This window comes from Phocoena sinus, chromosome X, assembly GCF_008692025.1.
Source record: "Phocoena sinus isolate mPhoSin1 chromosome X, mPhoSin1.pri, whole genome shotgun sequence".
NCBI lineage: Eukaryota > Metazoa > Chordata > Mammalia > Artiodactyla > Phocoenidae > Phocoena > Phocoena sinus.
The window spans coordinates 92,392,443-92,416,411 of NC_045784.1; the positions used below are offsets into that span (position 1 = coordinate 92,392,443).

General features: G+C 47.8%; 1 protein-coding gene across 2 annotated transcripts in view; it reads right to left on the reverse strand.

The window, feature by feature from the left end:
- Window positions 1-23,969, reverse strand: part of COL4A6 (collagen type IV alpha 6 chain) — a 279,711-nt gene that overhangs the window by 19,765 nt on the left and 235,977 nt on the right. Inside the window, exons 14-32 of one of the 2 annotated variants that reach the window (XM_032620899.1) lie at window positions 22,144-22,203; window positions 20,840-20,884; window positions 20,299-20,352; window positions 18,895-18,964; window positions 17,715-17,822; window positions 16,676-16,816; window positions 15,850-15,954; window positions 13,930-14,090; window positions 13,279-13,458; window positions 12,566-12,749; window positions 9,925-9,978; window positions 7,158-7,229; window positions 6,634-6,741; window positions 5,377-5,598; window positions 4,836-4,997; window positions 3,036-3,206; window positions 2,171-2,314; window positions 1,598-1,723; window positions 979-1,160 (exon numbers count right to left, since the gene is read on the reverse strand). In XM_032620899.1, the coding sequence (XP_032476790.1) occupies window positions 979-1,160; window positions 1,598-1,723; window positions 2,171-2,314; window positions 3,036-3,206; window positions 4,836-4,997; window positions 5,377-5,598; window positions 6,634-6,741; window positions 7,158-7,229; window positions 9,925-9,978; window positions 12,566-12,749; window positions 13,279-13,458; window positions 13,930-14,090; window positions 15,850-15,954; window positions 16,676-16,816; window positions 17,715-17,822; window positions 18,895-18,964; window positions 20,299-20,352; window positions 20,840-20,884; window positions 22,144-22,203 (2,349 nt within the window). The remainder of the gene's footprint in view (window positions 1-978; window positions 1,161-1,597; window positions 1,724-2,170; window positions 2,315-3,035; window positions 3,207-4,835; window positions 4,998-5,376; window positions 5,599-6,633; window positions 6,742-7,157; window positions 7,230-9,924; window positions 9,979-12,565; window positions 12,750-13,278; window positions 13,459-13,929; window positions 14,091-15,849; window positions 15,955-16,675; window positions 16,817-17,714; window positions 17,823-18,894; window positions 18,965-20,298; window positions 20,353-20,839; window positions 20,885-22,143; window positions 22,204-23,969) is intronic. The other variant, XM_032620898.1, reaches the window with a different exon arrangement.

The following is a 23,969-nucleotide window of genomic DNA, read 5'->3' on the forward strand; positions in this document are numbered from 1 at the left end:
TGTGTGTGTGTGTGTGTGGTGTTTTCTCTCCACAAGCCGGATTGACGCTTTTAAAGGACAGGGACTTTGTCTGCAGGGAACACAGGTGTCCTGTGATACAGTTTATTTAGTCCCTTCAATACTACTACTATTATTGCCACTATTTACTCAGAGCCTACCATGTGCCAAATACAACGTAACTGCTTTACACACATCAGCTCACTTAACCCTCACTATGGTCTGAAGAAGGTTTGGAAATTATTCCCATTTTTAACAGATGAGAAAAGCGAGGCTCCGGCAAGTTAAGCGATACGCACAAAATCACAGAGCTAATGAGGGATGGAGCTGAGATTCAAGCCTACGTCTTCTCATTGCTAAGCCTACTCTACCACCCAAACTTTTAAGAACCCAGAGAAACTGGTTTTGAGTCTTTGTTGTCTCCACAAGAGGCAACAACTGGCAAAGACCTTTCTGAAATCAAAACATCAAATAGTCTGTACCGAATTCTTCTGCTGTCCCAAACTAAACGTGGGATGCTGGCGGTGGGATGCAGACCAAAAAGCATGCAAGGCGGTTCTTGTTCTCAAGTCCTAACAGTCTCATTGAGGAAATCAGACCCACACAGAACCAACTAGGATAAGTGTAAGCAGTGAGAAGTGTAGGGTGCCAGCAGGGTGGGAGCTCAGGGACTCCTGGAGGGGCGGGTGCCTGGGCTGGGGCCTGAAGGATAGGCAGGTAGTCAGCAATTTTGAGGAGGATGCTCTGCCACGTGGGGGAAGATAGGTGAACAAGGGCCCCGGAAGGAAGAGGGGATGTTTGGGAAAGGGTGAGAAGACCTGGCAGACTCAAGGATGGGCCTTGTCTGGGGTGAGCTGGGGGAGGGAGCTGGGCAAGAGGGCCGAGAAGTGGGCTGGGATCAGAAAGGTGGGCAATAGGAACACATCCCCCTGCTATGGAGGCGGTTCCCTGGTGGGGAGATAAAGAGGTGGGCAGACTCACACTTTCTCCTGGTATTCCTGGGAAACCTGTGATTCCAGGGGACCCCTTCAGGCCGGGTAAGCCCCGTAGTCCTGTGGAGCCAGGGGAGCCTGGTCTCCCACTAAGTCCCTTGATGAGGCTGGGGAAGCCAGGAGCTCCAGGCAAGCCTGGTGGCCCAGGGCTGCCAGCCTCTCCTTTGTCACCTGGGAAAGAAGCAAAAGTCTTGGGGAAAGACTCTAGGCAAGAGAAAATCTTCTCCCCAAGGCGCACGTGCCCTGGGTCACAGGCGGCCAAAGCGCAAGCTTGGGGACAGTTAGCTTAGGGGGAGGAGTGGGGATAGAGGGAGGTGCCTCACTGGGAAAGCCACTCAGTGCCCATCCCCACTGTCTGCCAGGCCCTTCCAGGGATACAGCCGCCCGTGGTTCAAAAACGGAGTTCCACAGTGGCAATGAAAATTGGCAGGCTCACAGTACAGGCCCCCCTCAGGCCCGGGGAAGGCAGCCTACGTGGATCCCCAGCTGCCACCCATACTGCTGCTCTGGGGGTTCTTGTTCTGTGGGGCCTTTTCTCAGGAAAGAACTTGAATTTGGTCATAAAAACCGTCTTGGGCATTTCTCCTGCCCATTCCCTGCCCCAGCACCTCTGGGCCCAGGAAATCCGATGGATCCAGGTGAGCCCTGAGAGCCTTTGTCTCCTGTGAAGTGCAGGTTCAGCACTGGAAGTCTGGGGCTGGGTACTCCGACTGGCCCCGGGTCGCCTCTGTCTCCTGCAGGGATGGAGACCATGAGAGCCGTGTGAGCGGGAGCTTAGACACGAGGTCAGGCACGGGCTGACCGCTCATATCAGCTCTTCCCGCCCCACCCCAGGCCCCCTTTCTGGGCTCTTCCACCTTCTTCCCCGCCCCTGTTTCCCAAACTTTGCATTAATGTGCACGCCCTCTCCCTCCTTTGACAAGCTCAAGGTCCACCTGCAACTTTAGACCCTACTCAAAACCCTTCTCCGTTGAGCATCGGGAATGTGTGTTCAGGCCTCTAACGCGCAGTAGTAACTCAGAGTGATTAGGTCTTTTGGTTTAAAAGGACTTCATTCAGAAACCTCAAATATTATTATCTAACACAGGGTTGGTATAAGCCACAGGAATGACAAAGTTGATAAACAAGATGTACCTTGGGAAGCATGGGTGGCAATTCCAGAATTCGATTCCCCAGCTCACCTTTTTCACCAGGGCTACCAGCCTGTCCAGATGGTCCAACTCTTCCCATCGACCCAGGAATTCCCTTTAATCCACTTGCACCAGGAATACCAGGGAGACCTGGAATCCCTGGAAAACCTATCAGTCCAACAGACCCCTTCTCACCTGTTGAGAAACAAGAACTTCTATTATTATCCCTGTTTGACATATAAGAAAATGGAAGCTCAGAGACGTTAATTAACTCACCCAAAGTCACACAGCTAGGAAGTTGCAGAGAAGGGATTCAAACCCAAGTTTCTCTAACCCCAAAGCCCAAGCTCTTAGTCAATACATGGTATGCTACTTCCCTGAAGAGGGACATTGTACTAAGCACCAGAAAGGAAAGAAGAGGCGGGAACCTCTCTTATGATTTGCCAAGTTAGAGCTCATGTTTGGCACAGGAGGAATAAAAAAAGCCTATGGCCAGGAGGCAGGGAGATGAGCTCTAGCCTGGTGCTGTTGCTAACCAGTTGTGTGACCTTGGACCAGTCACTTTCCCCCCCTGCCCAACCTCTGATGTCTAGCAGGACAGTCACAGGAATTGAGAGCTATCAGGCTCTATGGTAGAAGTTGTGCAAATGAGTAACCTTGGTGTGGCTGTTCCTGTCTTGGGCTCCCTGCCCATGCTATTCAGCCCAGTGATCCACCCAGCAGGCAGGGAAGGCGAATCACCTTGGGTGGGGTTCCTCCTTTAGCACTAGCCTCGTCCAACTATCTTGCCAAAAAAGCCCTGCCCACCTCCCTCCCCATTCCCCTTTCCCAGGCAGAGAGGAGGGAGGGGGCGAGCTGGGCAGCATGGCAGCTCCTTTTTGGCCCCCATTGGTGCCTTCCTGATACCTTCACTTACCCTTCAGACCTGGCAGGCCTGGCAGTCCAGTGGCCCCTGGCAAGCCGGAGTTCCCCAGGAAGCCAATTAGCCCTGGAGATCCCGGAAGGCCTTTCAGCCCAGGCAGGCCTCTCTTTCCAGCTGATGCAGGGGGACCTATATCGCCTCTTGGACCTTTCTTTCCAGGATGTCCTGAATCAGTACAGGAGAGAACACAGGACAGCCGTCAAGTGAGACTGTCTAGATCTGGGCCGCTGCCCATTCCCATGGCTTCTGGTTGGTTGGCTTGTTGGCGTTTATAAACTGCCCTTTAACAATGGCTTAGGCAGGCTGCTAACAGGCAGAGTTCTTAGTTGGCTGAAGCATTAGCACCTACCACCCAGGGTGCCCTGCCAATGGCGACTTCTTTCAACATGGCACTGTAGATGGTGGGGGCGGGGGGGGAGCAAACCCCTTCTGATGATAACTCTCCCCCCTTCATGAATGTGGTTCACACTTTAGCCTCTGAATGGAGCTCTGGGAAGCCAGGGTGGCAACTGGACTCTAGTTTCCTGGTACTTCCAGTTTGAATCACTCCACAATGGCTGTTTCCTGAGCCAATTGGTGAAGTAGAGGTTAAAGCCAAGCCATTGTTTCAGCCTCCCAGGGAGCCATGGATACAGGGCTGCCCTTTTAATCCCTCATGCAAGCAGTTAAGTCAGCCAGTTCCTTGGCATTAGGGTTGAAAGACCCCCTAGTGCCAAGTACTGTAGAAATCCCCAAGGCCCATCTGGTATCCTAGGTATTCTGAAACTTCTTTCACCAGGCTTTAAGTTGCTCAATGGGATTAACCTCCTGAGCTGCTGCCAAAGTGGAATGTTCAGGTACAAAGCAAGGAAATTAAAAAACCAAAGGATTAAATCAGTGACGACAGAGGTATTTGGGCCCCCAAGGACCTAAATGAATGGCTGACTTGGCCTTCTATGGATTGAAAAGCATCAAGTAGCTGCGAGCCCCAGGATTCTAATGGGAGGCTGTGAAGGGGATTCCACAACAAGGGAAGGAAATTCAATGGGGGCCAACCCCACAGCATGAGTTCAGGGACCCCTGGCCTTGCCAGGTTATAGTGTGTAGTAAGATAATTCCCCAAGAGGCCAAGCTAGTGGGAGTGTTAGTCTGTGAGCTTGTGTGCTGTTTTCTCACCTGGACAGCCTATGTGAAGACCCCAGAAACACAGAAGGACAAAGTAAAAAAGATATTAGTGGCTCTGCAAAAACTCAACTTCAGTCACGTGGCTGGGAGTCGGGGCAGACAGCAGGGTGAAGAGGGGGGTGTGAGAAAAAGGCAAGCTGCAGACAGTAGGTTGGAACCAGGGGGTGTCAGGCCCCGCTGTGGAGTGAAAGACACTCTGGCCCTGGGTCCTCAGAGGCCTGCTGGCCCGAGAGGCAGGCTGCCAGCACGGTGGTCACCCTCTCCGCCTGAGCTCCTCGCCCGGCCCCAGTGAGGGCGGTGGAGAGGGGCGAGGCCCACCTGCACAAGGAGGGCAGGAAGGCAGGAGGGAGGCTGAAGCCTGAAAAGGGGGACGGAGGCCACGGGGGAGGGGCGGGGAATGAGCATATTGTGGGGTCACATTTTGGAGGCTAAACTGCAGCGATCGGTTTGGCTTGGCACTGCGAGGGCGACTTGAGAGGTTAGGAAAGTCAGTCTCCTTGTCAACTCTGACCCTGTCACACTGCTGCTACTGACCCTCAGGGCACTGGGTTGCGGTGGGGGTGGTGGGGGGCGGAGGGGAGGGCTTAGCTTAAGTCTGTCAAGATGGGGCTCCTCCTCTGAAGGACCTACCTGAAGTGCCTGGAAAGCCTGGTGCTCCTGGGAGCCCGGGTTTGCCCTTGATGCCGAATAGACCATCAGATCCCCGGGGGCCTGGCTGTCCTGCGCGGCCTGGTATTCCAGGGCTGCCCCGATCACCTTTGGGGCCCAGCAAGCCCGACTTCCCAAGCAAACCTAAGGAAAGGAAGGGCCAGACAATTACAGCCTGGACTGATAGCAGGGACCGATTACCAAACCAACTTCCAGCGGAAGAGCCTGCCCAGGATGCACCCCACGGGCCACTGTCTTGTCAGCTCAAGCCTTGTTGCTAATCACAGGCTCTGCAAGAAATCTGACTACGGATTATAGATACTTCTGGAATTACTAAGACAGGAGAATGGACACAGGTGATTTAAGAAAAAGTTCCACAAAGGGAAGGACAGAACAGAGTAACTTTTCATTTCAAGCCCCTAATTAATCCATCACCCCAGAGTCACGCAGGTATTCATGCAAGTATAGCAGTTACTGAAAGGTTTTCTGTAGACTGTCAGATAAGTGGGGCAAAGGGAGTCACCCTTGGGTCCTGTAAGGCCAGAGTCTCCAGGAAATCCTCTGTCTCCTGGCAGTCCCTGTAGGCCTTGCTTCCCAGGAGCACCATTTTCAGCACCAATGATGTCACCAGGGGCTCCCTTGGGACCTGGTAAGCCGGGACTGCCAACTTTCCCAGGCAAGCCATCTTTTCCAGGGAGCCCAGGAAACCCAGGCAAGCCCTTCTCTCCACGAGGTCCAGGAAATCCTAAATGTAAAGAGGCAAAAATAAAAGGCCATGGAGGTTTAGAAGTGATAGGTCTGGGGAGAGGACTCTGACACAGGTTTTTTCCCTACTACAAAAGCTAACATATTAGTAATGTGTGTCGCTTCCCTTAAAGGTCAGGAGTTTCTGGTCCTGGGAAGACTTGCCCAGTGGCAGGGACTGGCCCGTGTGCCCTGGAGGAGGTTCTAGCTCAGCGGGCAGAGCTCAGCAACCCGCTCCTGGGGAGCCTACAGTGGCCAAAGAGCACAGGTTACGCCCGGGACCTCCTGTCAAAGGCCTGGTCTCTTCTGGAGTCTAACTCCTGCCAAGTCATGCCTCCCTCTTTCTGGGTGGCAGACGGATCTGTAGCACTGATAAGTCCGAGGGAACGTGGCCTCAGATGAGCCCCAGGCTGCAGAGCAGGCGTGGTTCTCAAACTGAGTGTGCATCAGAGTCTCCTGGGGCAGGGGTGCTTGGGAAAAGCCAGATTGCGGGGCCCACCCGCAGAGCTTCTGATCAGTAACTCTGCCAAGGGGCCAAGGCACTGCGTTACTACCGAGTTTCCAGGTGATGCTGACGCTTCTGGCCGAGGGAACAGTTTGAGAACCACTGGTGCAGTGCAGAACAATGAAGCTCAGGTTGGAATGACAGGGTGTGAGCGAAGTCTTTGAAATATGACAACTTCCCTCTCACTCATCTGAATCTCCTTCTCGGACCTTTAAGGAGTTGATCCAGGAAACTGCCATAGAACTTGCAGTCAGACCATGTGGCAGAGTCCTGGCTCTATCACTAGTGACCTTGTGATCTCAGGTGAGTCACCTTCCATATGAGCCTCAGTTTCCTCCTCAAATGGCCGTTACTGCTCTGAGATGCTGGCATTCTATAGCTCTAAGCTCTCTTGCCTGAGTATGAAATCAAAACCGTCCCACTTACACCAGAGCACAAACCTAACTTCCTATAGTGGGTGGATGGCTACCACAATCTGAACACACACTCACACAAAAGGAGAAGCAGGTGAGGAGAAGCTCCTTTTCTTACCTGGCATTTCAGGGAGGTGAACCAATCCTGGACTTCCGGGCTCCCCTTTATTTCCATGCAATCCAGGCTGGCCTGGAGTCCCAGGGAGGCCACGGGCCCCGTTAGGGCCTGAAAACCCAAATATGAGTGGTAAGGGGAAAGGAAAGTCGGTGTGGCTAGCTATGATTTGTGATGTCCAGTCAAGAATCCTAGTCTCGGGAATTCCCTGGTGGTCCAGTGGTTAGGACTCCGTGCTTTCACTGCCGAGGGCATGGGTTCGATCCCTGGTTGGGGAACTAAGATCCCACAAGCTGCACGGTGCGGCCGAAAAACAAAAAAAATTTCTAAGCTCTTGGAGAGCCTCTCTTATTCTCACCTCCCCACACGGCCCTCTCTAGCAGCCATTCTATTTCCTCAATCCTCAAGGCTGCCCTCTCAGAAGGAATGTGAATCCCCAAATGCTACCAGGCTATCCTCAGCTTCCTTTGGTGCATGGCCCTTACAAGGATTATTGCTCAGTGGCTTTTTCTGGCCTCATTCCATACCTGGGAATCCGGGAGCTCCTGGGAATCCTGATGGACCGTATGGCCCAGGAATAATACAAGGCAAGGTGATACCTGTAAATGGTAACATGTGAGCAGGTGGTGAACCCCCTGAGTCAGGGACGATTTCCCCCTAGCATGCGCCTTTACTCCCATTCCATCGAATGGAACAGCTAAGTTATTCTTCCCACCCAGAAGCTGGGAGCCCATGCAGAAAAATCGTAGCATCAGAAGCTCTTGGGAGTTACTCCTAGTGCAATTTCTCACAGATAAGAATGCCCCTAGTGTCCGAGTCAGGACATCTCATTCTAACAAAGTTTCCTGTTGTGTAGGAAGAGCAGCAAACGGCAGTTGCCTATTCACCCTGCCTTCAGATGGAGCCCCTCCCTAGGATGCGTGCTTGGTGTTAGTTATTATTATGCCCACATCACTAGATTGGAGTGTTTGAAACCAACACCTCTCAAGTTCAGATGACTGCTCTTTTCTTGGAATGAGGCTTTTCCCAAACCACTGGGTTCTTCTGACACGCGTTATTTGAGATCTACTGATTGTCCTTGGTCAGATGGACCCATATGTCTGTACCAGGTAAACACTGAAGGCCACTCTCTTGGCCATGGCAGACAGTGACCCTTCCCTCAGCTCCTCATTTGAAACTGTCAACTCTGCTACTCAGGGAGAAAGGGTAGTCAATTTCACTATTCAAGACATTGAAATTGACCTGCGGAGCCCCTCCCCTGGCAAATTCTTCCTTGCTCACTCTGAGCGCAAATACAGCGTCTGTAAGATCACAGGGGGGAGGTTTAATAAGATACCAGTGAACAAATAGTTAGTTGGCTCCTTCAAATGCCATTTATAAACAATTGCTAATTAAAATCAGTCTTGCCTATTCATTAAAACAATCCCCTGAGATCTACTTTAAGCCAGAGTCCACAGTTCTAATAAACTGCTATAGCTTTTGCCTGTACGTAAAATAAATCACAAATTGCATCTCTTAAAGATATGTATACAACCTATGATTCCGACTGCTTACTGGATTGGCTAGCATTCCTCCTCCAGTCCTGCTTCCATTTTCCAACTTCAAGGCTTGATGGCATTTTAGCCCACCTGTTCTAGTCCTAAATCAAAATTGGGAATTGAACAGTATAACGTATTGGTTAAGAGGTTGGGCTCTGAAGCCAGACACAGCTGAGCTTGTATCGTAGTTCTGCTACTAACTAGTTGTATGAGCAAGATACTCAACCTCTCTGAGCCTCATGTGTAAAATTGGAGCTACTTACGTCATATGGTGCTTGTGAGGATTATATGGAATAGTGTTAACAGCACTTAGCACAGCACCTGGCACCCTGGGATGTGCTCAGTGAATACTAGTGTTTTAGTATCTTACTTAAGGAGGAGTATTCAGAAGAGCTCCCGCAAGGCCATCCCCTGGATTCTACCTCAGTCAGGTTTGTGACACTACTTTGTAGCCTGGGCAGCAACTCTCTACCTTCTAGACCTCAGGCTCCTATAGTTATATTTTCACAGGTGGAAAGATGGCCACAAGCCTGATCTTCCTCCATAGGTAGTCATACCCATCTCCATCCTGCCAGATGTTGAAATGATGGAGCTATTTTGGAGGGCTATTTCCTTACTGCGGAAATGCTTTATGATGGATGAGATGCTTCGTGGGGAGAGGGCTGCCAGTCTTGTGCTCGGTTTTGGACTAGGCTGAAGAACTGCCTCGCTAGATGGTATCATGAGAGGGACCCTGCAGAAAACCCTCCTGCCCCAACTATTTCAGTAGCTGATTGACTCTAATGTGTCAAACATTGTAGTTCCATTGCTTTATGTCTTAAAAAACAAACTGGATAAAATACAAATATCTCTGGGCCAGGTCCAAACATGAAGCCATCCATCTTCAATTTATCATATGTGTTTCATAGATTCTTTTCACCTGTGATAGCCAGAGCAAAACAAAATCTTTAGAAGACGGGGCCAAGGACAGGCATCTGGAAAGGTTCCAGGGCAGGAAAAATACTTAGAAAAGGGAAGATGAGTAGAACCCAGAGGAAATCAAGGACATACTTCCCTTTGCCTCGGACCAGCCCTGTACAACACACCGCGTTTGTGTATTGCAAGCAGAGGGTCAAAATGGTGAGAAGGTAAGGACTTCAAGTCATACTGCTACCTGACTCTTTTACTTTACGTTCCTGTCTTTTACTTTACATCCCTGAATTCCGAGCCTTCTCCCCAACAAAGCAGAAACCAGCTCTACCCTTGTTCTGTTTTATAAGTGCAACAAATGACCTAGTTATTCAGAATTTTCCCCATTAATGACAAAATTCATCTTCAGAATAAAAAAGCACCTCTGGTTATCAAGTTTCTAATATCCAGTTGATTCTGGTTCCAATGAATAAATATCAGACATGTGTGGCTCCTTCCAGGTACCTCCCAAGGCAAGTCATGGCCTCAGTTAAGTTCATAAATGAAGATGCTCAAGGAAGAGATCAGCCAAGCCATCAACATGCACAGTGAAGGAGCCAGCCCCTCGCAGAGACTGCATGCCCACTTCCTCTGTCCTCCCTCCCAGGAGAGGTGTGCTAAGGAGACTTTGCAGCGGTGTCAGCGTGAGTCTTTGCACCCCAGCCTTAGGATCACCCCTCCCCAGCCCGGGCCTCCAGTGTGGTACTCAGACCACTGTGAGTGTCTAAGATTAAGTGAACAAAAAGGAAGGGGGGGTGGGTTGCCATCATTTGGTGTTTGAGAACCTCTAGACCTAACTACCTCTCACCTCCCTCTGTGTCTAAGTCTCCTTGCCCAACCTTCTCCCTGCAGCAGCAGTCACCTAGACCAAACAAGTAAAGAAGAAAATTAAACCGGGACAGAAGTTCCTTGAGGCCCAAGGGAAGTCTTGTCTGTAGCCCACCGATCAAATTCCCTGTCTTGACCGAGTCGAGAAAGCTGGCATCCACACGGGATCAAGGACACAGTAGCCGCTGCCGTGATAACCAGGGTGACTGATTACTATGAGCATCTGGATCAGAGCCTCTTTGGAAACAGCCAGTTGTCTCCTTGCCCAGGATTTGTAATAATTCACACTATTAGGTTGAAAGGCTTCTGATTACTTCATTCCCTTTCCTGGCAATGTAGTTGTCCTAGCCTGAGCCACCACCAGTTGGAGTGAGTACATTTAGGAACAGCATCTTCATCTTTCATGGCAACAGTAATGGCCATAATGCAAATGTTTAGGGCCCACAGGTTAAGTGTTTTTACAATTGTGTGGAAAGAAAGCTAGGTTTGAGGAGTTATATTTGGTGGCTGTAGAGAGAAAAAGAAAGCTAATGCTCTTAATTGAAGTAATTTTTTGGAAAGTCATGGTATGGCAACAAGAACATTTTCTGCATAAGGCATCTCCCAGGCTATAGCTTTCTAGATCACTAGTTTCCTGAGAACTTTCTGGGTCCAGGGATAGTGAAGTTTAGGACAGAAATGTTCCTGTGGGCTTCCTGTTTCCAAGCAGTTGGAATGTTGATAATATCCAGATTTGAGCATATCTAAGTTTACAGGCACCATGTTAATATAACTCAGTTTAAAACCTAGTTGCCTGCAAAATGGGTTGAACTAGAACGAAGACCCAATTAGCGGAGGGGCGGTGGAATGACCATGAATAATGTCTCTGGGAACAGAGCTGGAAGCAAAGCTATAGCTGACACCAGGACTTCCAAAAGGCCGAATGGTTTTGTTTGACACAATTCCTCACAGCCTTAATGGGGATACTGACTTGGACTGGAATACTGACTTGGGTTTAAGAATCCTGAATCATCCATTTTTAACTTGTACTGTAATCCTTCTTAGACCAATTCACAAAAGTACATTTTAAAAGAAATCAATTTTTACAAGACCTGGTACCTGTCTTCTTTTTTTGGTAATTCTTCAAGGTGACGAGGTGGAAAGAGGAGAAATAGGTCTAAGAAAAAGCTCCTTGGTTATGGAAAAGGCCCTTTCCTCTGTAAATGTATATTAGTTGAGAAACACTAAAAGGGATTACTCACCTTCCTTAGTATCCAGAGGCTTACAATGCATTTGGAAAAAGTAAAAGCATTAATGGAAGGAAATATACAATCTAACCGGCAAAGACATACTATAGGGGTCATGAGAAAGCTTAGTGGAAGAATTAGGGCCTATATCGAACCCTGAAAGTTGGATGGGATGTGAGTACATAGAGAAAAGAGGAGGAGTATTCAAGAAAAAGGCAACATGGGCAAAATCTTGGAGTTAGAAATGAATATATTGTTTATGGGGACAGTGAAAGATACTGTTGTCTTAGTGTTTTGTTTTGTTTTAATCATGAAGAGTATGAGATAAAGTCAGGTTAGAAACGTTGGTTGTGTCCATGTTTGGAGACTTCTGAATTCTAGGCTCAGGAGTTTGAACATTATCCTCTATTTAGTAGAGAACATTTGTGGCTTTGGACTAGGGGAGTAACATGACGGAACCAGCTCTTTACAGATTATTAAACTGGCAGCAGTGTTCATAGTGGAATTGAGTGGAAAGTCTAGAGGTAGGAAATGAACAACTACTTAGGAAGTTGTCATTCTTCCATCCATCCATCCATCTATTCATCCATCCATCCATCCATCTATTCCAACAAGCATATAGGTGTTAGCTAGGCATGAGATAATGAGCTTAATACCAAGAAGAAGAAGGGAAGAAGATAGGAGGCATTGCAAATGAAGAATATGAGATGAATTTCAAGTTTTCAAACTTCAGATGACTACAAGAAGTGTGGTACCACTAATGGGAACATAGAAGTTGTGGAAACATAGAAGTTAGGATGAAGAACTGTTCTAGCTGTACGCAGGAAGGCAAGTTAATAGCATAGTACCTTGATCTATAAGCAGGGCTGTCACTCATTATAATTACTAAAATTCAAGTAGAAAGAGAAGTTATATAAATGGGAGGAATTTAAGGTATGAAATGGAGATCAGACTAGATAGAACTAGGGTCTCTTCTCAATCTGAGATCTCATGAATTAAGGAAAGGCTCTTCCCTACTGATGATATTACCATACAACTTAGAGGATACCTTTCTTGTCCAATTTCCACTCATTACTTCCATGGCACTTGTAATAAATGGTCATCCAGCTTCTGCTTGAAATCTTCCAGGGATTATGAGCTCATAACCTCCCAAGGCCATTCTGTTATACTTTCAGACTGCTCTGTTAGGAAGTTTTTCACTTAGTAGGGCTGAAATCTATATTGTTCTGTGTAACTGTACCACAGTATGATCCTTTTTCCACATGAAAACCCTCAAGAGGATTGAAAGTAGTGAATCCAGTTGGCCTTCTTATGACGCATTTCACGCATCTGGGTCATATCTACCCTCAAGGAGTCAGTTTTCCAAGCCCAAAGCCATCTGATTCCCTGACTCACCTGGAATCCCAGGGGGGCCTGGTTGCCCTGGGAATCCATCTACTCCTTTATCTCCAGGAAGCCCACGAGGTCCAGAAGGTCCTGGTAGCCCAATTCCTGGGGGGCCAGTTGGACCAGCGCGGCCTTTTTCACCAGGAAGTCCTGGTAACCCCTTTTCACCTGGGAAGCCCTGTCCACCATCACCCTAGACAACACATAGGAAAGGATGAATCATTACTTAAGAGACTTATCTGGAGAGCCCTCTGACCATAGGAAAGAAATACCTAACCAGTATGAGCAGGGCTTTATTTTTTGGTTAAAATTCTCTGTCACTCTAGTTTTTCAATCAATTCTTCTGAGTTGAGTTAATGGGAATGAAGCTTGTCAACCCTGAGTGATCTGATAATGCAAAAGGTTCTAGATTGGTGGGGGTGAGGGGGAAGGACAACTCTGGTGGGGGGGGGGTCATAGAAAGCAGCTGGATTACTTGCAATGGAAAGCTCCTCAGAAACTGAAACATTTTAAGTGACGTGGTCAGTTGTCACTAGCGTTTATCAAGTGAGCCAATGACCCATTCTGAGAAAAAGATTCCTATTTTACAGAAAGGAAAAGCACAGAGACAAAAGTGTCAGTGGCAGAGGCAGGAAGTAGCCATCAGATACTCCCCACCCGCCCACCTGCCAAGTCAGGTGTGAGGATTTACAGCACTATTTACCCAGGAACAATCGACTTACCTGAAAGCCTGGCAGGCCTGGTAAACCTGGTACTCCGTCCTTGCCTGGGGCTCCTGTCTCACCAGGGAGCCCCTGGAGACCAGGATCACCCTGATCTCCTGGCATCCCTGATCCTGTACTGAGAGTCGCTTCCCCTTTCTTTCCTTTGGGGCCTTCCAGACCTCGAGGCCCAAATACACCCTGACAAAAAGACAGAAGGGAATGATGAGGAGATGCAGACTTCATAGGATTCTGGCACCTCGCATAGGTCTGACCTAAAACAGGTCCGTGGGTACATTTTGGCACAGTTCTGGACACTGGATTATGTCATCATCTTGGATTATAATTGCCCATTTATTTCCTTACCCTTTCTAAATTTTGAAATCTTTGAGGATGGGAACCTTGTCTTCAGGGCCTGGCACAGTTCTAGGCAAATGCAAATAATTTTGTGGAAGGAAGGGAGGGAGGAAGGAAGGGAACATAGGTAGGTTAAAGCAGAAAGGGACTTTCAAGATACCTAGATAGACTTCTTCATATTATGGATCAAAACCTTGAAGGTCTGCTTTATCCCCATCTTTCTTTTATGTGTTTTAGGAAAGTGATTGGTGAGGAGTGAGGGGCATTTAAAAGCTCCCATTTGCTCCCTCAGGGCCAAAGTTTGGTAAGACTTACTGGATCTCCTGATGGGCCCTGTGCACCCCCAAAGCCTGGATCTCCTCTCGCTCCTTTCAGGCCCGGAAGGCCCAGGAGACCTGGTGGCCCAGGTAGGCCTGGCTCCCCAGGTGGTCCAATGTTTGGGACACCACCATCACAAGCACAAAAACCAGAGTCCCCTGGAGGAAAAAAAAAGACAACATTAATCTAAGTGGGCCATCTTTCCAAGAAGAAGGAAGACCTGCCAGCGGTAATTCGTGACCTGAACAACTCCATGGAGGGAATCAGAAGGCCTGCAGAGAACAGACTCGAATGAACTAGGTTCTTTCCATCAAAGTACATCTGTGCTAGTGATTTGGATTTCAGTCTTCTGGGGTGGAGCCCAGCCATCAGTGAGTCTAATGTGCAGCCAGAGTTGAGAACCACTGACCTATACTAACCAACTGAGAGTCTGGAATCCAAGCCACTTGAACATACTATTCACCAAAATGTCTTTCCCCTGTCTTTTGTACACAGGGACAAATGCCAAATAAATTGATGACAGAGATTTCAGCAAAGCATCTTTGAAGAGACAGCAAGGAGTCACTAGCACTATAGCCCAGCCACTTATACCTTCCATGCTTATGGTCTAGGAAATGAGACTTTGGATCAACAGAGGTGACTCTGAGTTTCCCTAAGATCCTGAAGGGCCTCTTCCTACCTTTAGAAAATCGATAATCCCTGAAACTCTGAAACAACAGCCTGTTCTCCAAATAATCATTTCTTGAGTGTGATCCATGAACCTCCTGCCTGAGTCACCTGGGATGCTTGTTTATAAGGCAGCTTGCTGGGCCTCACCCCAGGTCCAATCAATCAGACTCTCAGGCGGCCAGGTCCAAGAATCTAATTTGTAGTAATTTCCCCTAGGTGATCCTCATGCCCAGTGAATCACCTGAGAATCACTATCACTATTCCAGACTTGAGAGAGAGAGAGAGAGAGAAAAAAAAAAACCTTCTGGTCCCATGGGAATATAGGAGGGGAGGCATTAGAGTTGGCCCTGTTTTTAAGTATGAGAATGGTATCAAGAAGCACACTAGCTCTGCAGTGAGTCAGGGAAGGGCCAAAGTTGACATCGTAGGTCAAGACTTGAAATTTAATATCCTTTGCCCTCAACCACCTTCCCTGGATCTAAAAATTAGAGATGGGGCTTTCAAAAATTTCTGAACTAGCTCCTATACTTAGGTAGTGCCATTTTATGATAGGGCAATGAGAAAGGAGAGGAGTGAGTTAAACCCTCTCTGTTTGAGGTCGAGGAGAGCTGTAAATTCCTTGAGAGAACAGGAGAGATCTCAGGTACATGAAACCCCCAGGTATACCCAAACCTCTCTTCAGCCAGTACTTTCACCTCTTCCTCCACCCTGCCCTGGGCTGGAGCTATAATGAAGTGATTTATTTGCACTTTAGCATCTGCCTCTCAGAGTATGAAATGGAGGAATGACCCAAAGACAACAGAAAGATGGAAAGCGCAAGGCAGCCGAAGGCTGGGGCAATCAATCAATCCTTCAGTCAATCTGTGGGGACCGGAGTTGTTTTCCTGGAGCCAGTTGGCTTTTCCAGAGTTTCAGGTCTTGACCTCTCCTTCAGGCTGAAGGTAATCATAAGTGACTTCCTGCCTTGGCCTTGCAAACTGAGAGGGGCTGCAGAATGTGCAGAGTGGCTTCTGCAGGTGGAGGGGGCAGGTAGAGTAGCCTGGGGGCCACTTTGTCCTGTGTGACTTCAACCGCCAGCCTCAGTCTTAGAGCTCCAAATATAGCACTTCCAACAGTCGCATAATCACATTCCCACTCAAGATCCAGGATTCGTCCTGTTCAGGTTCCCAAGGCTGTTAGTTTGCTTCTTCCCAGAGGGCCTTCTCCAGGGAGTTTGGGGAACAAAGAAACCTAAGAGGACAAAGTCACCTTTGATTCCTTTGAGGCCTGGGTTTCCTTTTGGACCTCGTTCTCCTCGGAGACCAGGCAACCCTGGCTCTGTGCTCTGTAGAGTTCCCGTCTCAAATGCTGGACCTTTAGGGAAAAAAACATAAAAGATTGGCAACTTACAGGAGCAAAGTCTGTAGCAAGTCCAAACTCTGTTGGCTCAATTCTCTCTACTACTACTACTTATAGGATGTCTACTACGTTCCAGGCACTGGACTAGACACTGGGGATATGGGAATAACCAAGGCAGCTTCAGCAACTCAGCAGTCCCCATGTCTATCCCAGGAAGTCCTCTTAGGACAAAAGAGGAGATGGGCACAAGCTGCAGTGGTCAGGGGTTGCAGGTTACAAAGAAACATGCGGGGCATATTTCTAGCCTTTTTCTTAGAATCTAGAATCTCATACTCAGGTAGCTGACTTAAGGAGAATAAGCCCTCTAAATGAGCTTTTAGCAGCCACTTTGAGGATCCAGGCTTGGCTTCCCATTTCTTGGACTCTCAGCCCGCCCCGCTGGAGCCCTGAGGACCAGGGAAAGCTTGAAAGAGCCAATGCTGCTCCTTCAGGAGCTGCAAGACCACAGGCCTAGGGGCTGAGAACAGTGAAGGGGGAAACGGAATGACTACGAAGTCAGAAGGCATTAGGTAGTGTCTGATCATCGAGATGGCCCTCACTTGCCTATTCCTTGGTGAACACTCTGATTGCTGTGGTCCCTAACCTGTGACATGCTCCCTCCCTCAAAAATCAGGACTGTTCTGCAATCTGGATCACACCTGGATCTCAAGACCAAAGAGAGAAACAAACAACTTACCAGGTAGGCCTGGTAGGCCTGGTAGGCCTGGCAAACCATCTCTGCCAGGGAGGCCAGCTGCCCCAATTGTGGTGTGGCCGGGGTTTCCTTGGTCCCCCTTCAGGCCTGGAACTCCCTGGAGCCCTAGAGTACCGGGGCCACCTGGAAGGATAAGCCCACACAAAAATGCTCATCACATCACCCTCCTCTTCAGGGGATTCCAATCAGTGCCGATGTTAGACACTAGCTCCAAGGGAGAATTTGGGAAAGCATCTGCCCTTCTCCTGCAGCTGAGTTAGAAGGGTCCCTAGGAATCAGCTAGCCTAACCTCTTGGGAAATGGAGGCCCAAAGACGTACAGAAACATGGTCAGGGGTGCAGAACTTCTAAGTGGCACCTGAGAGGGAAACCTGGGTCTCCAGCCTCCCATTTCTAGATTTTTTTCCACTTTGGTGCTGAGATCAGCTGTATCTCCTCCAAGTGGCCGTTTTAAAAGCACGGGTATCCTTACAGAGGCCCATCTCCAGAGAATTTAGAAACTGCTGTCTTTAAAAGTAATGTCTGAGGCTTTGTATCTGGAACATCCCTGCCTCCCAGACGCTGGCATGCCCTTTCTCTGTTTACTACTATAGAGTGACATATGGGTGTGTTCCTCCAATGACTGTGTCAAGGATGTCATCCACAGGATCCTGGGTTAAGCACAGAGTGAAGGTCTGGGTACAGACTTTCGTCTGGGCTTTTGTCAGCTCCTTCTGGCAAGCATCAACTGGGATGGCACATAAACAGAAGGGTGACAGGGCTCTGGCAGGCCAACCCAGGCCCCCTCATTGATGGTCTGGGATTGCCTATATAGCTATGGTACATTACCGAGGTCAAAGGAAAGCTGCTTACCCAGGCCCTATTCTCATATACATTGGCCTTGGGCTTGCAGCAGGGAGCCTACTGACTATAGTCTACCTTTCTTTTGACTTTGGCTGGGTACGTACCCAGACCAGAGTATAGAAGGGGATGCTGAGCACCAGAGTGGAGATCTGTGCATGGGGTGGGTTAGTTTGTTTTACCTGGTAAAGCTGGTAATCCAGGGGCACCAGGAGGGCCAGGCAGGCCCTGGATGCCTTCATCTCCTTTAAGGCCTGGGAGGCCTGGCATACCGGTGTCTCCAGGATAACCTGGCATTGCAACAACAACAAAAAAAGCAGTAAGCAAACCGAAGGGAGGCCCACAAATGCCACAAAATGCCTCAAAAGAGTTGCAAGGAGATGTCCTCAGGTTAGAAGCACCTTTCTTGCCCTTCACAGGTCTCCCAGATGCTAATGGTCTCATGTGATAATGGGCCTATTTGAGCTAAGGCTCTCCTACTGTTCAGTACTGGTCTGGCCAGGGCTTACCTTCCATGGTAAGATCTGATAAGTACTAGGAAGGTTCTTCTACTACTAGTAATCTTTTGTCACGCCTCAAATCTCTGCCATTTGGGTTAAGGTGTTGAAGCCTACTCTTCATGTTATACACAGGTTTCTTGAGCGTGGAACACAGGAAGCCACCATCAACCATTAACACCTCAGCTTTAATGAGTTTACCGGACAGGGCACAGGCCTGAGAGGATGTGAGGAGAAGGAAGTTAGGAGACCCAGATTGAAGAGGCACTACAGGAGAAGCCTTTGGTCAAGCGAGAAGTAGCTGGAGACACTGACATCTAGATCTCTAGAGAAGGCGAAGGGAAGAGTTGGGCACACACAGTAACTAGAACAAGGAGAGGTGAAGGCAAACTTCCAGAGTGTCACACTATTGAGGGCTGTCCTAACCAAAAGATACTTGCTCCCCTAACCAAAGATACTTTTCCACTTCCTGTGAAATTGTCAAGCTCAAGCATGCATGGGATCACGTACATGAGAACCTGCGTGTCCCAGAGTATCAGGCTGAAGTTAGCCTAGCTGGGAGGGTATGAATCCTTCCCTAAGCATCACTAGGAGAACCATTTTTAGCAAATCCAGACCCAGGCCAACGCAAATCCTAGTCTTGGTGGACCCAACACAAACATGGAGTATGGGGCTTGGCTTCTTTGCCTAAGACATTGGAGTTAGATTCATTTCCCAAGTTTAGGATCCATGAGTGGCCCTTGTGGGGATCGGGTTTAGCAGCAATCCACTGGCTGACAAAGTATCCTCTTAACAATTACAGGGGATATAGAAGTCAACTTCCTATCTTTTTTTTTTTCCCACTCCAATCAATGAAAAGTTGCACCTGAGATCACAGCACCATCTGTATCGATGAAAACATCTGGGCCTGGCAGGCCAATGTCACCCTTTTCACCCTGCAAAGATTAAATACATTAAACACAAATATTTCTGTGACCTCATCACATAAGATTTATGTTCCCTCAAAACCATTCCCTGGGACAATGGAAGGTTCCTCCTTCTGTAACCCCTGATTTCCAGGGCCAAACAATCCATAGGCTAATTTCAAAGTCCAATAAATTTAAGATGAAGGTAACACAAGGCAGCCCAGAGGCCTGACACTCAACTGAGAACCTGTCAAGGACAAGGGATCCCAATTTTATCTTGCAACCTGACTCCAAGACAATCTGCTTCTGGGCCTGGGAAACATATCGCAGGAATAGAAAATATGCCTACACCCAAGAGGTGCTAAGGAGGGAACAGAGTTTTAACTTTTTTCGTTGCGGAGCACAGGCTCCGGACGCGCAGGCTCAGCGGCCATGGCTCACGGGCCCAGCCACTCCGCGGCATGTGGGATCTTCCCGGACCAGGGCACGAACCCGTGTCCCCTGCATCGGCAGGCGGACTCTCAACCACTGCGCCACCAGGGAAGCCCGAGTTTTAACTTTTATTTCCCACTTTCAGCAGGCTTGGGACTCTGCTACTGTCACGGCCCTTGTTAGTGGGTGATGTCAGGCAGAGGAAGTCAAAAGAGTCCTAATTCTCTCAAAAGGGAGACTCAGGTACCAGAATCAGACAGAGTGGCATATCCAGGCTTGGGAGGTAGGAGCTGTCTGTCCCAGGTGCAGGCAAAAAGGGGATGCATTGCTCGAGAGAATTTAAAAACGATAACAAAACCCAAAAGTCGGCAATTCTAAACAATGTCAATAATAAAATATTTCTCCTTGTAGGGATGGATTTGCTTGTACGCATTTCGTGTGAAAAGGGTGACATCTAAAATGTCAAAATACTAAAAAATACTCCATTTCATCATATAGGCATTTGCTATGATCTGAATGTTTGTGTCTCCCAAAAATTCACGTTGAAAACCTAATGCCCAAGGTGATGACGATATTAGGAGGTGAGGTCTCTGGGAGGTGATTAGGTCATGAGGGCAGAGCTCCCACCATTGTTAGTGCCCTTATAAAAGAGGCCCAAGAGAGCTAGCCCGCCCCTTCCACCATGTGAGGACACAGCAAGAAGTAGGCAGTTTGCAAGCCGGAGGAGGATCTTCACCAGAACCTAACCATACTGGCCCCCTGATCTCAGACTTCCAGCCTCCAGAACTATGAGAAATAAATTGCTCTTTTTTATAAGCCACCCAGTCTGTGATATTTTGTTATAGCAGCCTAAATGGACTAAATAGCATTTATACTAATTCTTCACCCTTCCATCTCCTCAATCCTGGATTTTCACTTCCTAAAAACATTACCTTAATTCCTGGGAATCCATTAAGCCCGGGGAAACCTGAAGACCCCTTCTTGCCCTGTGACAGAAACATAGTTACAACTGAATTGAATGTCTAAGAGCACAAGAGGGGCTGGTTTTTGGATTAGGCCAGGGCAAATGGCACAGGGATTTTGGCCGGCATTCCAGGATATATATGGATCATACCTGACTCTGGAAGCCGTAAAATGTTCCAGAAGGCAATATGGCGCTTAGGTAGCCAACTTGCATGTTAGGAGGTACAAGGGCCACAAGGCTAGAGACGAATACAAGCAGCCTGGCTTTGCTAGGCCCTGATAACATGTTAAAGGAGTACTACTGCATCATAGGACTGAACACTGGCCACTCATCTTCTTGGGTAAAAACGAAAGAAGTGAGTGGCTGAGATTCTATCAAACAAAGAGAGGTGGACAATTTGAATTGTAAGCAGTGTTTCCCTTTGCATTGATGGTCATGTTAAGTAAAGCAAGAGGGCCTTCTGATTTGGATTTTATACACTGAGGCTTTAATGATATTAACCAAAATACCTGACTCCCTGGAGGGCCTTGGACTCCTTCTAAACCCGTGGGACCCTGTAAAGAGAATAGAGGTACCTTAGAAAGATTAATAGCCAATGCTAGACAAAGCAACTAGACTTACATAACAAAGCTCTCCAGCTGAGATCAGGATTTAGCAGCTCCTAAAACCAGGTAAGAGAATGTTCCTAGACGTGCCTTAATGACTTCTTTCTAAGCACTAATCCATCAGGCTGAATAGGCACACAGGGAATTTTTAAAGAGCTAAATAAATGGAAACATTTTAAGTACTATGTGGAATTGGGTAGAAGGGCTGGGTGGTATTATACTTAGTCTGCATTAGTTCCAAGTCATGAGATTTTTAAATAGATTGTGGGAGGGTCTCTTGTCTCTCTCCCCCAATGCATTTCTTGTTGGTGATTTTGTGTTTTCAAGACAGGGGAGTAGAGGAAAGTGGAGAAAGAAATGGCAGGGTAATGGATGAACATTGCAGAATACTCAAAAGACTCTTGACAAACTTCATGACCAAGCTAAAAAGACAATTAATTCTCTGAAGTGTTGCTTCTTTGAGGCTAAGGTTGGCCAATTACTAACAACGTAAGACCTAAGTGCCTGAAGCTAGGAATCAGAGAGGCTAACAGTTATTTCTCCACTTGAAGTGAGATTATTATTGGAAACTGTTGACTCCAAACATTACTCACTATGTTCTAGAACTTCCCAGGTTTGTTTCTGTCCTATAAAAATTGCACTTGGTCCTCTTTCTTCCATTCCTGCAAACTGCCCCTACCCCACCTTCCCTCAGGATAGAATGGAATGAAAGTAAGACATGTCATTCTTTAGCCCAGAAGATAATTATAGTTGAGGACAAGGAGAGTAAACGGGCTGAGGAACCACCTGGTGTAGGGAGTACAGCAAGTCCCCTACATGCGAACGAGTTCCATTCCAAGAGTGCATTTGTAAGTCCAGTTTGTTCGTAAGTCCAACAAAGTTAGCCTAGGTACCCAACTAACACAGTTGGCTATATGGTACTGTACTGTAATGGGTTTATAATACGTTTGCATCTTTGAAAGGTTCACAACTTGAAGGTTCGTATGTAGAGGACTTACTGTACCTCATTCCTTATTCAAAGGAGCCACTAAGTCAAGGGAATGTGGCAGAAGGGAGAGGAAGAGGTCTTAGGGACCTGCCCGAGGGTAGAGAAAGAGAAACAAGAGAAGCTTAGGAGGCCATCAAGTTACATAACAGAGATGCAAACGGGAAACAAAAGGGACCGGGTGACTTGACAGATCCAGGCAAGCAAAATTCCAGGTTCGTACCCTAGGTCCCGGCAAACCAGGGATTCCCTTTTCTCCTTTTTCTCCAGCAATTCCAAAACCCTAAAGGAAAAAGAGACCACAGATTATAACATTCATTTCCTCACAGGTCTCCTGGCTCCATCCAAAGCAAGGTGGTAATTTCCAATCAGCTCCACTGTCCCACTGGGGAAGCTCAACCATGCTGAGAAACACACAGGCCTTGAAGATAATTTGAACCGTTCATTAAAGGCTTCTTTTTGGTTCTAGAAGTAATGTCTTCTCCCCAAAAACCTATTACAAGTATTTATGGAAACACGAACTAACAGCATAGAAATAATGACAGATCTAACCTCATTGATTTTACAGATGCGGAAACTAACACTCAGAAGGGCCAAGCATCTTGCATGGGTTAGAGAGTCAATGAGACAGTCAGGGCGTTAGCTTCCATTCCAGGGCCCTTTCTAAGAGAACAGGCTGCTTCCCACCATCTAGGAGCTTGGGTCAAAGATGACCCACAAATGGAGAATTGTGTTAATCCTTGGGGATCGACGCTAGAGAGAAGAGCTTATGCCCTTTGGAGACATGATGACTGCAACATCTGCTTCAGTGGGAAGGAGTGTTTCTATCTAGAAGTGATCTAGAACTGTGCGGGCTTTAGGAACACTCTCAAAGGGACTGCAAGATGGTCACCAACCCCTCTTGTCCTGCTCACAGAAGGTGAGGGCTTGCAGCCACGGACATGGCTTGGGGATTCTCTAGGAATAAGCAGAAATCCAAAAAGCAGAGTGAATGAGAGAGCTTCCTCCCCTCTGGGTCCAGGACAAGCATATTCTGGGCCCCCGAGATACAGAAAGACTTCATTACCAGAGTGGATAAAGTCTTTCATGGCAAATGTAATCGAGGTCACTTTGTTGTTACTGTTTAAAATGGGACTTCCTGGAGCACGGATGTTGGCAGATAGCATTTAGGCCTATTATGAGAGTAAAGGAGGCAGTGAAGTTCTCTCAAATGTAAGCTTGTGAAAGACACTAAGTGTTATGGCACATCTCCTGTTGTCCTCTTGATGTGACCTGGCTCAGCTAATTGTAAAAGCACTGCTCCAATCCCATTTGTAGTTTTTTTTTCTTCCTCTTTCATACTCAGAGCATTCCCGTGGGTACAGTTGGCCGAATAGCCCTTAGTTTTCTAGGCCCAAGTTTTTACTTTCTTTTGTTTTTAAAACGTGAGTTGTTTTTACTGTTGTTGTTGTTGAAGAGGGGAGTGTACGTCTGTGAAGGGTCCCACTCAAAGCAGCCTTTGGCTCCTACTTGCCATGCTGAATAGGGTTTCTATTTGAAAGGCCTGTGTGTCAAACTGAATGCAAACTTAGTTCTGCAGTTCAAATTGGAAACCAAGGCATGCTGCCCCCTGGTGGCATGTATCTATTGGCGGCTGAAGTCAAAGGCTTCACGGAGCCTTCCCTGGCCTGTGCACAGAAGCTACAGCAGACCACGCTGCCCCAAACTCTTCGAGCACTAAGCCGGGTTCCGGATGAAAGTCTGTGAGAGAAGGTCTGTATCACATTCACTTCTGTCTCCTCCAAGGCATGTTACTGTAGCCTGACACATACAAGGTGGTCCAATACATACTTGTTGAATTAAATGGAACAGCGACCAAGGGAAAAAACTGTTCAAAAGTGTGAGGAAAAGAATGTCCAGGTACCATCTCACAGCCTCCACCTATCTTTACCACAGTTGTAAAGACAAGGGGCCCTTGCCCTTCTTCTCCGGAAAGCAGAAAGAGCCTCTGGACTCTTGCTTTCTCAGAGAGAGGGTGTGAGAGATTGAGCTACAAGGTGAGCAAAAAGA